This window comes from Thamnophis sirtalis, unplaced genomic scaffold (assembly GCF_051295495.1).
Source record: "Thamnophis sirtalis isolate CommonGarterSnake01/CBP01778 unplaced genomic scaffold, rThaSir2_p1.2 scaffold_2, whole genome shotgun sequence".
In the NCBI taxonomy this organism is placed as follows: Eukaryota; Metazoa; Chordata; class Lepidosauria; order Squamata; family Natricidae; genus Thamnophis; species Thamnophis sirtalis.
In genome coordinates, this window is record NW_028261382.1 from 105,444,457 (window position 1) to 105,460,713 (window position 16,257).

Genomic DNA, 16,257 nt, shown 5'->3' on the forward strand with positions numbered 1-16,257 from the left:
GCGAGGAGAAGAGACAGAGACAAAGAAAGAAAAGAAAGAAAGAAGGAAGGAAAGAAAGAGAAAGAGAAGTAGAGTCCGGGAGTTCTCCGCGCCCCCGGCTCGGCGGGGGCCGGGAGTTTGCCAAGAGTGGGCGTCTTTGGCGAGGCTGGGCGAGAGAAAGCTGTAGCTCAGGCTGCGGGCCACGCGGGCCGGCGCTTTCCTCCTTCCCTTTCCCGACGGCTCCAAGCTGGCTTGTTAAGGAGAGGCGCCGTTGATGGCCCTGCGCGCCGGGACGGCTTGCTTGGCGCAGCTCTTGCGCGCGGTTTGCCGGCTGCGCCTCCCGCTCGCCAGACGCTCCAGCAGCCTCCTCTGCCTCTCCGCCTCGCAGGAGGACGAGCAGCCGCCGCCGATTCAGCACCAAGGACAGCCGCCGTGCCGAGGGAGCCCTATTGCACGTCGTCGCCGCCGCCGCCGCCGCCCCGCGCTGCTCGCCTGGCGGGGCGGCTGCCTCGCGGCCACCCTGTCGGATCCGCGGGCGGCCAGGGGGGGACATGGTCCCCTCCGCGGCGGGCCCTTCCTGGCGGCCATGAAGAGGCAGAACGTGCGGACTCTCTCGCTGATCATCTGCACGTTCACTTACCTGCTGGTGGGGGCGGCGGTCTTCGACGCCCTCGAGTCGGAGCACGAGCTGCGCGAGGAGGAGCAGCTGAAAGCCGAGGAGACCCGGCTGAAGGGGAAATACAACATCACCAGCGACGACTACCAGCAACTGGAAGAGATCATCATGCAGTCGGAGCCCCACCGGGCCGGCGTCCAGTGGAAATTTGCCGGCTCTTTCTACTTTGCCATTACAGTCATCACCACCATCGGTAAGTCCCCTTCTCGGGGCTAGGGTGGGGATGGCCTTGGTTGAGGGGGGAGGCCAAGTTTGGGCTGAGCAATGGACAGGTGGAGCCGAAGGCAAGGAAGAAATAAGAAGGGTCAGGTGCGCCTCAAGCTGAGTTTAAGGGTTGGCCAACTGTAGGGTTGAAGTCAAGGAAATCCTTGGATGCCAGGCTGAAGTTTTCACCCTTCCTTGAAGTTCTGGGGTTACCGCCAAGAGTCTCCCCCTTCCTTAAAACGGCCAGACAATTTGAATTTCCCAAACTGATGCTCAAGTCTTTCCCACTTTGCCCATATTCCTGGGGAGCGTTTTCTCCATTGCAAAAGAACTAAGCGGGGAGTAAAAACAGGGACCAGAAAGCTTTCAGGGGAAATTAACTGTTGCTTCCGTCTCTCCCCACCCATGTCTGGGAAGCAACACGAATCAAGAACGTGCTTCCTCAAAAATGCTAAGGAAATGCTTCTGGCATTATTCGTTGGCATGGATCCCTGACACAAAAATACTTATTTAGAGAAGAATATTCAGCACAGCAACTTTTCAAAACAATTAGGCCTGCTTATTCCTACCTATAAACCCTGGGAACTACTTCTCAGACTCCTATCATTTGGGGGAGAGGTGTTAGAAGGATTTGAGCTGCAAGTTTCTTTTTTTTATTTGTTTAAGCTTGATAACATCTTAGGGAAAACATTTACCAACTTCCCTGATTGTTCCTGGGCTATTATTATAAGCTCATTTTCAATGCGCTAACTACAAAATCTTTACAAATGGATAGTTTGGAAGATGTTATATCTGAGCTGAAGTCTTGTTGGGATACAAAGAACTTACTCAGTGTTATACTTTTAACCGCACCTTCTGATCACTTATTTTGGGAAGGAGGTGAATTGTCCAGAAAGTCTTTACGACTATCCTAATTACAGGCTCATAATTTCTATCACTTCTTGTGAAAAAGAAAACAGTCAGCCGTCGAGCAATATAACAACGCCGGGAATATTTTCTTTTTCAACAGTTGAACTCTTTAAAAAAGAGTTAAATAAACTCTTTTTAGTGCAGTAGAATTGGCAGTTGGCACCAGGCAAACTTCCCTTTCTCAGTTTAAAGTAAATGTCGGTCTATCAATCCCATCCGCCCGAAACTCCCGGTTAAAAAGAAGTTGGCAAAAGAGCATTAAAGTATTGAAGTGGTGGGGATGCCGTCTCTAACCATTTTTGTAGTGGCTCCATTACAAGATGCGTATGTTTTAAAAGCCAACAGATATGTCTTATTAGGATATTGCTGCTACCTGTGGCAGTCCCAAGATATGACTGGTTAATTATTCCTCAGCTGGATTCTATTGGGCGGGAGGTGAACAAATAGAATTGTGTGATTAATCAAGATGGAAATTATCATATGACTGTTTGGTCTTGTTGCACCAACAAGGTTATTAATACATGGAAACGCTGCCTGTTTTCGAAAGGAAGGTCCGTTTCATCTTAATTAGAATTGTCAGCGCGACAAACAGCACAGCTGCCACTTTCCTTAGGTTTACGTGTTGATGTTCTTACCTGTGGCAACGGATCGCTAACCGGATGGACGATCTAACACACTTCTGTAATGGGTGTCTTCATTGGGGGTGGGTGGGGGAGAAAGTTTTGTCTGTGTCACATGCGTGTGTCGATTCCCTTCGTTCTTACACAGCAGTGCCTCTCTTATGAAAGTTCCCTGTGAATTTGCGGTCTGAATGGTTGAGGACTGGCCTCAATGTGTGTTTATTAGTGGAGAGGCTCAGAAGATCAAGTTAAAAATAAGCATTCCAGCTGCTTCTTTTTATGGTGCTTTAATTTTTCTATTAATTCCACTTAGTGGCCCTTTTACAGCGCCTCTCACTAAAGCATTTATCCAGTAGCTTGCTTTCATTTGGGTTGGCTATTAAGTTAATAACACAGATAATAAGAGTTGAACAACAAAAGGGGGGGGGGAAATCTTTTGTGCCGATCGCGCTATTTGTTGGAAGCTTGCTGCCCTCAACATTTCTGAGCTGTTCATTTTAGCAGGAGATGTGAAATGCTTAGCTTCTGTGCCTCTGGAATGTAGCTGGAATTTCCCCATTGTGTTAACCACAAAACCAAAACTCACCAAAGTGGCCAAGATTGCAAGCAATCCTGTATGCCACAACCTGGCAAGGCTCCATCAAGGGTGTGAATAATATACGGCGTATATACCTAGCCATCCAACATTTTAACTGTAAGTTTCAAAAGTCTAGATAGTTTCAGTGGATGTTACAGATGGGAACTTAAAACAATTTATAGAAAAGGTAACTCCTGCAGGTAATTATAGATTTTGAAGGGAAATACAGTTGTAATCTATAAAGCCATACAGAAAAGGGACTGGAAATAAGTTGTTCTCTCACTTCATTGTAGAAAAATAATGCAGAAAACCAGAATGATAAAAGGAAGACTTTTCTGTACACAATATAGAATCCAACTATGGAATTCCATTCTTTGTCTATTTATCTATTGAGTGGCGTAGTAGCCAAGTGGTGAAGATACCTGCCTCCACTTGGAAGGTTGAGACTTCAATCCTAGGTAGGAGCAGATGTTTCTCCCCTAGAATGCAAAGAAAAAATATATCTGCTGTCAACTCCATATAGGTGTCAGGAAGGGCATCTGGCCAGTAAATGCTCAGCTCCATCTAGTCGCCCCAACTCTATCCTGAATATGGACCACATAGCTAGAGAGAAGACATGTCTCCTAAATTCCCTGGGATGTCACTGCTTTAGAGATGCAAAATGGAGCATCCCAAGTCTCCCAGATATCACTGGTTGATAATAGGAGAGAGAAGGTCCCTTGGCCACTAGATGTTATGAAGGACATAGAAATGCCAAACCTTGATAGAAAGAGTTACCAATGGCTTCCACCTTCCAAATCAAGACATTATTGCTATGTATAATGGTTTTTAGGAAGCAACAGTGATATAGTGTCCAGGCTCCTGAACTGTCTGAATATTCCTGTGATACAAAATACTGGTTGTTGTTGTTAGTTGCAAAGTCACGTCCAACCCATTGTGATCCCATGGACAACATTCCTCCAGGCCTTCCTGTCTTCTACCATCCTCTTGAGTCCATTTAAACTCACGCCGGCTGCTTCAGTGACTCCATCCAGCCACCTCATTCTCTGTCATCCTCTTCTGATTTTGTCCTCAATCTTTCCCAGCATTAGGCTCTTCTCCAGTGAGCCCAAAAAGCTGGACCAACCAATATAAGCCTTGAACATTCACATGGTGGTGCCTGATATCATTCTGCCTTAAATCAATGCATAACTTCTTTGTTGGCCAAGGATAGCACTAGCAATAGCACTTAGACTTATATACCACTTTACAGTGCTCTACATCTCTCTCTAAGTGGTTTGCAGAGTCAGCCTCTTGCCCCCAACAATCTGGCTCCTCATTTGGGTCCACCTCAGAAGGATGGGAGGCTGAGTCAACCTTGCGATGAGGATGCATCAATCCTCATTGTGAAATTAGTTGCCTGTGGAACCTATCAAAATCAATGGCGAAGTAATCATGGTTTAATTTCCAGTCCTGCAGAATTCACAATCCATGACTCTGTTTGAACAACACCCAGGTCCGTGGTGGCATACACTGATGAAATGGGTTAGGTTTGTACAACTAACCAGCATTAACCAACTAGCCAAGCTGTGGGAATGTATGTGCTAGATCTTCATTTATCGCTACGTGAATGACGTCAATTTAAGAAGAACTGAAATAGATTAGCTTTCATGGGTGGATATGTCTTCCTCCCTCCCATACATTTTTCTTGCGTTCTTTTTTGACTTTAGGAGGAAAAAAAAACACTTTTCAAGTTGAAAAAAACTGGTTGTTGACATGAAGGGTGCTGCTTTTGTTGAGTGTTTGGTTTGCTGTTGGGTTTTTAAAAAAAACGTGTTTCTATTTTTATTCTATTCTATTTTTAAACTCACCTTGAAGACATTGTTTGCTCTCAGTTTTTCAGTTGAGAAGCCCCCTGGGTCCAGAATAAAAAAAAACCATTTTGTGGCTTAATGAGAAAAAATGTTGCATTTCATTGTGTTGGGACACTAGAATTTAAGTTTAAGTCTCGTCTATGAATACATCTACTTGTAATTTCTAGATCTGATTCTTATTCAAGATTGGGAGCAGAAAGGAATGAAACACTACTACTACTACTACTACTACTACTACTACTACTACTACTACTACTACTGATAATGATAATGATAATGATAATGATAATGATAATGATAATGATAATGATAATGATAATGATAATAATAAAATTTGATACCTAGGATGCTGGCAGCAACTTGTGTCAACCATTAGCACCAGTCAATGGTATTTGTGATGCATTTTTGAATGTTCAGTTGACAGATTCATGTTTAATGAATAAAGTATATAATGATGATGATGATGATGATGATGATAATTAATAATAATAATAATGGCACAAACCAGCAGTGGTAATTCCAGTGGTAATTGGCACACTGGGTGCTATTCCAAAAGCACTGGAATTACATTTAAAACAGTTAAAAATTGACAAAATCACCATCAGTCAAATGCAAAAAGCCACACTGCTTGGATCTGCACGCATATTACGAAAATACATTATGACGTCCTAGGCCCCTGGGTGGGGCCCGAATTGTAACCAATGCCAAATCCGGCGAAACAAGTGGCCACTGTGATATAATTGTATAATAATAATAATAATAATTATAATTATAATAAGCTGAATATAAGAAAGACGTAGTTGAGAAGTGAGCTGAAAATTGGGAAAGCAAAGCTATGCATGGCCAATACTTGAAAAGTATTGAAGGCAAAGCTGACCAAAAACTAACGTGGAACTGATTAAGATCAGGAGCACTGAAAAAAGAAACAGAAGGCTTTATTTTGGCAGCTCAAGAACAAGCTTTAGCCACAAACTGCATGAAGGCAAAATTTCAACATGTTACCACCAACAGCAAATGTCACCTCTGTAATGAGAAAGATGAGACAGTCGACCACTTGCTCAGTGGGTGCAGCAAATTTTCACAAACTGACTACCTACAACGCCATGACCGCGTTGCTAAGATCATTCATTGGAAATTGTGCCAAAAGTTTGGATTTAAGTACAGGAAAAACCACTGGGAACATCAGATTGAGAAGGTTTTAGAAAATGAGAAAGTCAAGTTCTTGTGGGACTTCAGAAGTCAGACTGACAGGCACTAGGCCTACAACACACCTGACATAACAATAGTTGAAAAGAAAAAAGTTTGGTTTGTTGACATCGCAATACCTGGGGATGCACGAATTGAAGATAAACAGCCAAAAAAAAAAAACCACAAAGTACCGGGACTTGCAAATTGAAGTTGAGCAACTGTGGAAAAAGAAATTTAGTGTTGTCCCAATTGTAACTGGAGCCCTTGGAGCAATACCTAAAGGGCTACCTTGCTATTTGGAAATTTTAAATTTATCAAACTTGAACATTCTGATTCTACAAAAAACCACCCTACTTGGAATAGCTTATATCCTCCAACGTTACCTTAACAGCTCCTAGGTCCTTGGTTAGGACTCGAGCTGTTGAGCTACCAACCAGCCCCAAAGGCTGTGAATCTCACCAAAGATTAACCACGTAATAATAATGATTCATCATACATTTTAAGAAAATACTTGGTTGATACCTAGGATGCTGGCAGCAACCCGTATCAACCGTCAGTGCCAGTCAATGTTATTTGTGATACATTTTTAAATGTTCAGCTGACTGAGTTTCATGTTTAATGAATAAAGTATATAATAATAATATTCGGAAGGCTTAAATCTTAATAAGTTGAATCAGATTTAGGAAGGAAGGAAGGAAATCCATAAGACTTTAGTTAGCAGTGAATAAACTGTTCTGAAGATTTCATTGGATGCACACCTCCCTCCAGAATGTTTCCTGGACCTAATGAATTCCTATTTTTATGTGAACAGTTTTCAAATGGTGGCATAGAACCATAAGCAACATATGATCTGTAATATTTATTTATAGTTATTTCAGCCTACATGAACGCTTGTCTCAAATTCATAACTTTGTAGTAGAGGAAACCTGGAGCTTGCTTGTTCTGCTGGAAGGAAGAAGAAAGGAAGGAAGGAAGGAAGGAAGGAAAGAAGGAAAGAAGGAAGAAGGGAATGAATAGAAGGAGGGAAAGAAGGAAAGGAGAAAGGAATGAGATGGGGATGAGAAGAAGGAAGGAAGGAAGGAAGGAAGGAAGGAAGGAGAAGGGAATAAATAGAAGGAGGGAAAGAAGGAAAGGAGAAAGGAATGAGATGGGGATGAGAAGAAGGAAGGAAGGAAGGAGAAGGGAATAAATAGAAGGAGGGAAAGAAGGAAAGGAGAAAGGAATGAGATGGGGATGAGAAGAAGGAAGGAAGGAAGGAAGGAAGGAAGGAAGGAAGGAAGGAGAAGGGAATAAATAGAAGGAGGGAAAGAAAGAAAGAAGAAAGGAAGGAAATTGGAATAAGAAGATGGGAGGGAGGAAGGAAGGAGAATGGAATGAGTAGCAGGGAAAGAAGGAAAGAAGAAAGGAAGGAAATGGGAATGAGAAGAAGGAAGGAATTGATTTACTCAATACTTTCAGATTCTCCTTTCATGTTCTCCAAAGACAGTGGCACTGTTACGCTACACCCAGTGGATGTGTTTATACAACAATGTTTATACAACACATCTAATTTGATTTCCAAATTAACACCATTCCTGAATTTCTATTGAAACTGATCCTTACACTAGTTAAGCAGCCGGGCGTTTGTGCATTAAGTCAGGGGGGAAAAATATCACTAAACAGTCAACATGAAGTTTAATCAGGAAGCCTAATCAGGTGTGCCAGATGTGCCAATGCATCTGCTTGCCTTATGAATGATTTGGTTGAACGGGTACAGGCAGCTTGCGAACTTGTCCAGGAATATACTGCCAGCGGTGACCTGTGCTTGGGCAGAGGGATGTTTCCTCTGCTTCTTTTTCTACCAACTGGATTTTTAGGGGTACATTTTCATAAAGTGGAGAGAATCCATGAGGATTGTATTTCCCTAAATTATGAATCGCCTAGGAATTAAGAATATGGAAAATCAAGGCTTAATGCACACTTCTTCCCAACAATGTTATGTGACTGTGCCTCTCTGGATGGAAGGACTTCCCTCCTTTCTCCCTCCCTCCTTTCTCCCTCCCTCCCTCCTTCCTTCCTTCCCTCGCTCCTCTCTATCTCCTTCCCTCCTTTTTCCCTCCCCCTCTCCCTATTTCCCTCCCTCTCTATTTTCTTCTTTCCTTTTTTCCTTCTTTCCTCCCTCTCTTCCTCTCTATTTCTTTCCCCTCTCTCTCCCTCCTCTATATCTCCTTCCTTTTCCCTCCCTCTCTACTTCCCTTCCTATCTTCTTCCTTTCTTTTTCCCCTCCCTCCCTACTTCCCTCTCTATCTTTCTTTCCTTCTTTTCTCCCTCCCTACTTCCCTTCCCCTCTATTTCCTTCTTTCCTCCCTCCCTCCATCCGCTCTAACTCCTTCCTTGCTTTTCCCTTCCCTCCCTACTTCCCTTCCTCTCTATCTCTCTTTCCTTCTTTCTATCCTCCCTACTTCCCTTCCTCTCTATCTCCTTCTTTCCTTCTTCTTTCCTTCTTTCCTCCCTTCCTCTCTATTTCTTTCTTTCCCTGCTCCCTCCCTCCTCTCTTCCTCCCTCCTCTCTGTCTCCTTCCTTTTCCCCTCCCTTTCTACTTCCCTTATTATCTCCTTCATTTCTTTTCTCTCCCTCTCTACTTCCCTCTCTCCCTTTCTTTCCTCCTTTCTTCCCACCCCACTTCCCTCCCTCCTCCCCTCTATCTCCTTCCTTTCTTTCCCCTCCCTCCCTACTTTCCTCCCCCCTCTCTCTTTCCTTCTTTCCTTCTTTCTTCCCTCCCTCCCTACTTCCCTTCCTGTCTATCTCCTTTCTTCCTTTCTCTCTTCCTCTCTCCCTCCCTTATTTCCCCCCTTCCTCCTGAAACATAAATTTAAGGAAAGGTAAGCGATCTTCATCTTTGTACCATATTCCTTTTTTGGTGAACCCTTTCCTAAATTTTCCCTATCCTTGAGACACCGTGGTAGACACCATATTGGCTCGTGTGAAGATGGAGGTGGGTGGGGATTGAAGAGAAAGTGGGACATGATAGCCCTGATGCTAATTATATGCCTCATGTTATTTGCATAATGACATCATGCCTTAATCATGAGTTGGGCTGCATGCTCATTCTTGCATGTAGTCTCTGCGATAGACAAGGAGGACTTTCAAGATTCTCCTGGATCTTAGATGTTTAATTGATGGGGCCCAATGGACCCAAACATAGTCCTCTTCCAGATGTGATTAGTGCTGCTGGCTATGGATTAGAGTAGGTAAAAAACATCTGGTGGGGACTGGGTGGCCGAAGAGACTTTCAACTCTCATAATCAACAGTCGGACTGACCAACTTTGGTCTGTTTCTCGTTGAAATTGTGTACTGGAAGTCCTCAACTTATGACCACAATTGAGCCCAACATCTACGTTGTTAAGTGAGAAATTTGTTAAGAGAGTTTGGCCCATATTATGACTTTTCTTGCCCTATTTGTTAAGTGAGTCACTGAAGTTGCTAAATTAGTAGCACGGTGAAGTGAATCTGCCCCTACCGTGGACTTTGCTTGTCAGACGGTCGCAAAAGGGGACCACGTGATCTTGGGACCCAGCAACTGTCATAAATATGAACCAGTTGTCAAGCATCTGAATTCTGATTGTGTGATCAAAGGGATGGTGCAACGGCATTAAGTGAGAAAAACGGTCATTAATAGCTTTTTTTCAGTACCGCTGAAACTACAAACGGTCGCTTAAATGAACGGCTGTAAGTCAAGAACTACCCATACAACAGAGGCCCAAAATGGAGACATTTGTTAAATGAGTTTTGCTCCATTTTCCTTGCCAGATGGTCGGATCCGTCCCATGGGGGTCTGCCTGGAAACAGCAAACGATTGGCCCGTGGTGCTTTTGGCAGCCAAAATGGGGCACAGGGGGCTAGTGGCACCCCCCCTGCCCATTTTGGCTGGCAGGGTGCTGCAGGAAGCTGTCTGGGCTGAAAACAGGGCTCTAGGGGGACTTGTGTGGGGCCTCCTGCCCCATTTTGGCCAGCAGGGTGCTGCAGGAGGCTGTCCAGGCTGAAAACGGGGCTCCAGGGGGACTTGTGTGGGGCCTCCTGCCCTGTTTTGGTTGACAGGGTGCTGCAGGAGGCCGTCCAAGCCAAAAGCAGGGTGCAAGGGGGCCACGCCTGGGCCTGGAAGTCTTCTTTCATTGGGGGTGTCAGCGTTCCAAGTATCATGCAGAATTAAATCAGAGTCCAAGGCAAAACAATCCTTAAAGTTCCAATTTAATAAGTCAGACATCTTAGGCACATCTGTGTTAATCCCAATTCTGGAAGTAACATCGGATTCCCACCCGGTTGAAAGTTCATGATCTTGTCCCCACACCCACAAATCCATCACATGGTCCAATCCTCTTCTTCCACGCTGGCATCTTCACCCAGCTGGTTCCGGTCATATGCAGAGGTGGCAAGACAAAAGATGACCTTGGGCTTCTAGAAAAGAATGACAACAACACATTCCACAATTCTACTCCTTTCTATTCCCCCCTCCCAACTACTACCAAGAGCCAAGGTGGCGCAGTGGTTAAATGCAGCACTGCAGGCTACTGCTAGATCAGCAGGTCAGCGGTTCAAATCTCACCGGCTCAGGGTTGACTCAGCCTTCCATCCTTCCGAGGTGGGTAAAATGAGGACCCGGATTGTTGGGGGCAATATGCTGACTCTCTGTAAACCGCTTAGAGAGGCCTGAAAGGCCTATGAAGCGGTATATAAGTCTACTGTTATTGCTGTTATTGCTATTACTACACTAATGAAACAGCATAATGAAATAAGAGAGAGTGTGGCAGGCCAAAGATCCTAGAAGGGATATAACTGCAGGCCTGACAGGGGGTGTTACTTTGAACCCTGACATTTGCCTCTGTTATGACCCAGGTGCAGAGATGGCATTCAGCAGATTCTGACCAGTTCTGGAGAAACGGTTTTGAGTAGTTCGGAACAAAACGAACTAAAAGCAAAACCAGAGGAGAAATGTTTCCCCTTTTGCTTTGGAGCATGGAAGAAGGGGCAAGGAAGGGAAAAGGGGAAGAGGAAAGGCAAAGAAAAAGAAGGGAAGAGAGCAAGGGAGGAAAAAGAAGGAAAGAGGGGAAGGAAGAAGACAGGAGAATGAAGAGGTGAGGGACCCTGTGTGGGCCACATCAGGTAAGGGTCTTGTGATAAAACTTGTGAGGGGTCAGGGGTGGGTCACGTCAGCTGAGGGCCATCCCTTTTTAAAGTCACTTTTTTCAGTGCTGTTTTTAACTTCAAACAGTCACTAATTGAACTATTCTAAGTCAAGAAAATGGCCTGTTGGTCACATATGACCAAAAAACACTGAGTTTTTTTGGATCTTGGAGTCTCAGTGGACAACCAGCTAAATATGAGCCAGCAGTGTGTGGCAGCAGCCAAAAAAGGCCTATTGCAATCCTAAATTGCATTAACTGAGTGATTCACTCAGCGTCACATGAGGTCCTAATACCACTCTATAAAGCCTTAGTAAGACCACACCTAGAATACCGTATCCTGTTTTGGTCACTACACTATAAAAAAGATGTTGAGACTCTAGAAAATGTGCAGAGAAGAGCAACTGGGATGATTAGAGCCGAGGTGGCCCAGTGGTTAGGGTGCAGTACTGCAGGCCGCTTCAGCTGACTGTTATCTGCAGTTCAGCGGTTCTAATCTCACCGGCACAAGGTTGACTCAGCCTTCCATCCTTCCGAGGTGGGTGAAATGAGGACCCAGACTGTGGGGGCGATATGCTGACTCTGTAAACCGCTTAGAGAGGGCTGAAAGCCCTATGAAGCGGTATATAAGTCTAACTGCTATTGATATTGCTATTGATTAGGGGACTGGAGTCTAAAACATATGATGAACGATTGCCGGAACTGGGCATGGCTAGTCTAGTGAAGAGAAGGACCAGAGGAGACATGAGAGCCTCTTCCAATATTTGAGGGGATGTCACAGAGAGGAGGGTGGGGGTGTCAAGCTATTTTCCAAAGCACCTGAAGGCCAGACAAAGAATAATGGATGAAAACTGATCAAGGAGAGATTCAACCTAGAAATAAGGAGGAATTTTCTGACAGTGAGAACAATCAACCAAAGGGGAAAGAAGCTGCCTTTGGAAGTTGTGGGAGCTTCATCACTGGAGGCTTTCAAGAAGAGACTGGACTGCCATCTGTCAGAAATGGGATCGGGTCTCCTGCTTGGGCTGGGGGGGGTTAGACTAGATGACCCACAAGGTCCATTCCAACTCTGTTAATCTGTTAAACCGTCTCTTTCACTTCCTTGCAATTTCAGTGCTTCCCCTCCTCTCCACTTTCAGAAAAGGTATTCAGATCTGTTTTAATGAAATCCTTTGTTAATTATGCCTTCATTTTTTAAAAAAAAAACATTTATTTATTTATCTACTGCACTGAGTGCTTATTTGCTAATGGAAAAATACAGTATCGGGAGAAGGTATAATAAGTAAATTATGCCATTAGGCATGCTAGGGCTCAAAGCAGACAGCCCCTAAATTTCCTAAGGTTTAGAGACTGCCAATTTGGACAGTTTAATTTTGCAATTTCCATAATTTATTCTGATTGCAACATCTGTGGGCTTATAAATGCCCACAAAATCCAGTTTTGCTACCAGGGGATGAAGAGAAATTTGGAAGCCGAGTTGACACCTCTGAATTGGACTGTATTCTGAATGGACTAGATGTGACTGATGGTTTGGAGAAAGTGGAAGAAACTGAACACCGGAGCCTGGGGAGGGGTTGCACGGACATGCACGGGAAGGAGGGGGGATTTTGCGTGCATGCACAGTTGGGCGGGGAGACTGAGTGCAATTTTGGCACGCTGTAAGAAAAAGGTTTGCCGCCACTGTTCTAGGCCATTCTCCCTGTGTTCTGAAATGCCTTTTTCTAATACAACCGGAAAGTGTTCAAATGATATTCTGAAATCTGTAAATAGTCAGAAGGTACTAACTCTTGAGGATATGACTCTCCATCTGCAAGAAGGCTGTATGGTACTCAGTTTTAAAGTATCCCACGTGGCTTATATTTTTGGGCAATCAAACTTTCTTGAAAGCAATTAATTTAATGGAGGAGACAACAGGTATTACTCTTGCAAATTATCTCTTCTCTCTAGCTGTTCCTGAAGTTTTTAGCTTGGCTGCCCTATGCAAAGTTGACACCAGCTAGAGCATAAAACAACACAAAGTATAATGCAAGATCAGAAGACATCGAGAGATCTCGGTCCATAGAATAACCAAGATTCTTATGTCGGCGCGGATAAGGCTTCGCAGTTTTGTGGTGGAACCCAGCTGCATATGTGGGACTGATGGGGGTAGATTGTAGTGGCGGCACCGAAATTTAATTTTATCGTATTATATTTCTCTCTATATTAAATTATTGTATTTTATTCCAATTCCATTTTAGATTGTTTTCATTAGATTTTAGTCCTAATTTGTATCTGGAAATAGGGGTGGGATCCTATTGGTTTAACAATTGGTTCGCTGAGCTCATGCTCAAAATATAGGTGAGTATAGTGCAGGGACAGGCGGGGCACAGCTGAAGTCAGAGTGAACTGGTTCATTCCCAGAAGATAGTCTGCCAGGAGATAATAGTGATATACCAAAATAAGACTGGGACTTAGGTAATTTTTGCTCCATGTGTGGCTTCTCTGTGGCTGCTCCGCCCCTTTGGAATGAGCTCCCCGTGGAGATTCGGACCCTCGCCACCCTTCAGGCCTTCCGAACAGCCGTTAAGACCTGGCTGTCCCAGCAAGCCTGGGGTTGAGTCCCCCCCCCTACTCGAACTGTTGTGCTTGTTGTGTTTTTTAAATTGTTGTATTACTGTCTCATTTGTCTTACTTTTCTGTATTTGTTCCCCTTCCCTTGGTTTTTTGTTCAGCCGCCCTGAGTCCCTTCGGGGAATAGGGTGGCCTACAAATCGAATAAATACCAATGAGGGCTTATTTTTTGGTTAGGTCTTATATTCAGGAAATACAGTACTAAATGCATCCATCTGGTTGACAACCATAACTGGGGCTTATTTTGAAGGTAGGGCTTATATGACACGCATCCTGAAAAATCATGCGAGGATTAATTTTCCGGTTGGGTCTTATTTTCAAGGAAACAGGATATTTGCAACCCTCAAGTTGTGTTATTTGATCACTTCTAAAGGATCGATCTACTATCAAAGTCCACACTGCACTTTTTGAAGTAAGCTTCTTTGCGTTACAGAAGGGGAAACGCAAAAGTCTTTTGCTGGGAAGGTAAATGCAATGATGACTCTGATGGATGATATAATAGCTGACAAAAAAAACCAACATCCTATGTGGCCAAGGATATCATCCATGAAAGGCTGTGATATTAATAGCCTACAATATGAGGTAATCCTTGTTGATCCAACTCAGGAAAGAATGCCCTGGGCTGGAGCTGTTCAGAATGACATATTGCTAGGATAATGCACGTTTCTCTTTCTCTCATGCACAAAAAAAGTTGCGGGGATTACAGTTCTTGTAAGTTTTTCTATTTTTTTTTTTACAAGAATGGAAGTATAGGATCCAGAGGTGGGTTCCTACCAGTTCGCACCTATTCGGTAGAACCGGTTCGTCCAATCTACCGAACCGGTTAGAAGAGGTTCCACCAGTGGACCCAGAAAGCAGGCCACACCTACAGAAGAGGTTCCAAAATTTTTTGAAACCCACCACTGGTCCTTGGATATGATTATTCTACACTATCATGCTCATATTTATAAAACTCAGTGCCTCTGTGAAAGGTAAGGATGACTTCTGCGTTTGTGGTGCAATCAGAACATTGCGTGTGTTGAAGTTGTTTTAACGCAAACCAAAGATGCCTTTTAAAAAAGAAGTTTACATCCTATTCTTATGCATGCCAGTGCTGTGTGTGAGGTCATTTAAGGTGGTTCTGACAAGTGTCGTCGGCATCTTCATATCCGGTCACATGGGTGGCAAGCCACTCCCACAAAGGAGGCCACACCCACAGAGTAGGTTCGAACAAATTTGAAACCCACCACTGGTAGGATCCCAAAAAGATGTCACCAGGACCTTAAATTATTTCTTTAAGCAATGCTGACATTTTGCAAGGAAGGCCAGTTCGTCTGGTGTCTCAAATCCAAGTTCTCTTGGATAATGTTTAGATCAGAATATCGGAATAAGAGTTGGAATGGAACTTTGGAGATCTTCTAGTCCAGCGGTCACCAACTGGTGGTCCATGGACCACTGGTGGCCCATGAGAAAATTTTGGTGGTCCGGAGAAAAATATTTGCATTTTTGCAATTTTTATATTGCACTAAATCCAGAGATCCACAAACTGCAGCCCCTGGGCCACATATGGCCCGCCAAAGCAATTACTCTCACTCACTGATGGGATGGGGTCCTTGAGACACTTAGCTTGGCTACCTGTTTAGTAGGTCCAGCCCTTCCAGAGGTGGGTTCCTGCAGGTTCGCACCTATTCGGTAGAACCGGTTCGTCAAATCTATTGAACCGGTTAGGTTCTACCAGTGGACCCAGAAAGCAGGCCACACCTACAGAAGAGGTTTGGAGGTCTTTTAGTCCAACCCCCTGCCTAGGCAGGGAAACGCTATACCGTTTCAGACAAATGGCTATCCAACATCTTCTTAAACACTTCCAGTGTTGGGGCTTCATCAAGTTCTGGAGGCAAGCTGTTCCACTGATTGATTGTTCTAACTGTCAGGAAATTTCTCCTCAGTTCTAAGTTGCTTCTCTCCTTGATTAATTTCCATCCATTGCTTCTTGTCCTACCCTCAGGTGCTTTGGAGAATAGCTTGACTCCCCCTTCTTTGTGGCAACCCCTGAGATATTGGAACACTACTATCATGTCTCCCCTAGTCCTTCTTTTCATTAAACTAGACATACCCAGTTCCTGCAACCGTTCTTCATATGTTTTAGTCTCCAGTCCCCTAATCATCTTTGTTGCTCTTCTCTGCACTCTTTCTAGAATCTCAACATCTTTTTTGATATCATGTCAACCAAAAACAGATGCAAATGTGAATAAGGTAAAGGTAAAGTTTCCTCTCATACATACAGTATGTTCTAAGGCGCTTGGAACGCTGTTAACTTCCCACCAAAGTGGTTCCTATTTTACTTGCATTTTTTTCCATGCTTTCGAACTGCTTGGTTGACAGAAGCTGGGACAAGTAACGGGAGCTCATCCGCGGTATTAGGGATTCAAACGCCAAACTGCCGACCTTTCTGATCGACAAGCTCAGCATCCTAGCCACTGAGCCACCACATCTTTTTCATGC

At 44.1% G+C, this 16,257-nt stretch overlaps 1 protein-coding gene across 1 annotated transcript in view; it reads left to right on the forward strand.

Annotated features, from left to right (window-relative positions):
* The first annotated feature begins 550 nt into the window (after positions 1-550).
* Positions 551-16,257, forward strand: part of KCNK9 (potassium two pore domain channel subfamily K member 9) — an 86,173-nt gene continuing 70,466 nt past the window's right edge. Inside the window, exon 1 of the mRNA XM_014065755.2 lies at positions 551-848. Coding sequence (XP_013921230.2) covers positions 566-848 — 283 coding nt within the window. The 5' untranslated portion in view covers positions 551-565. The remainder of the gene's footprint in view (positions 849-16,257) is intronic.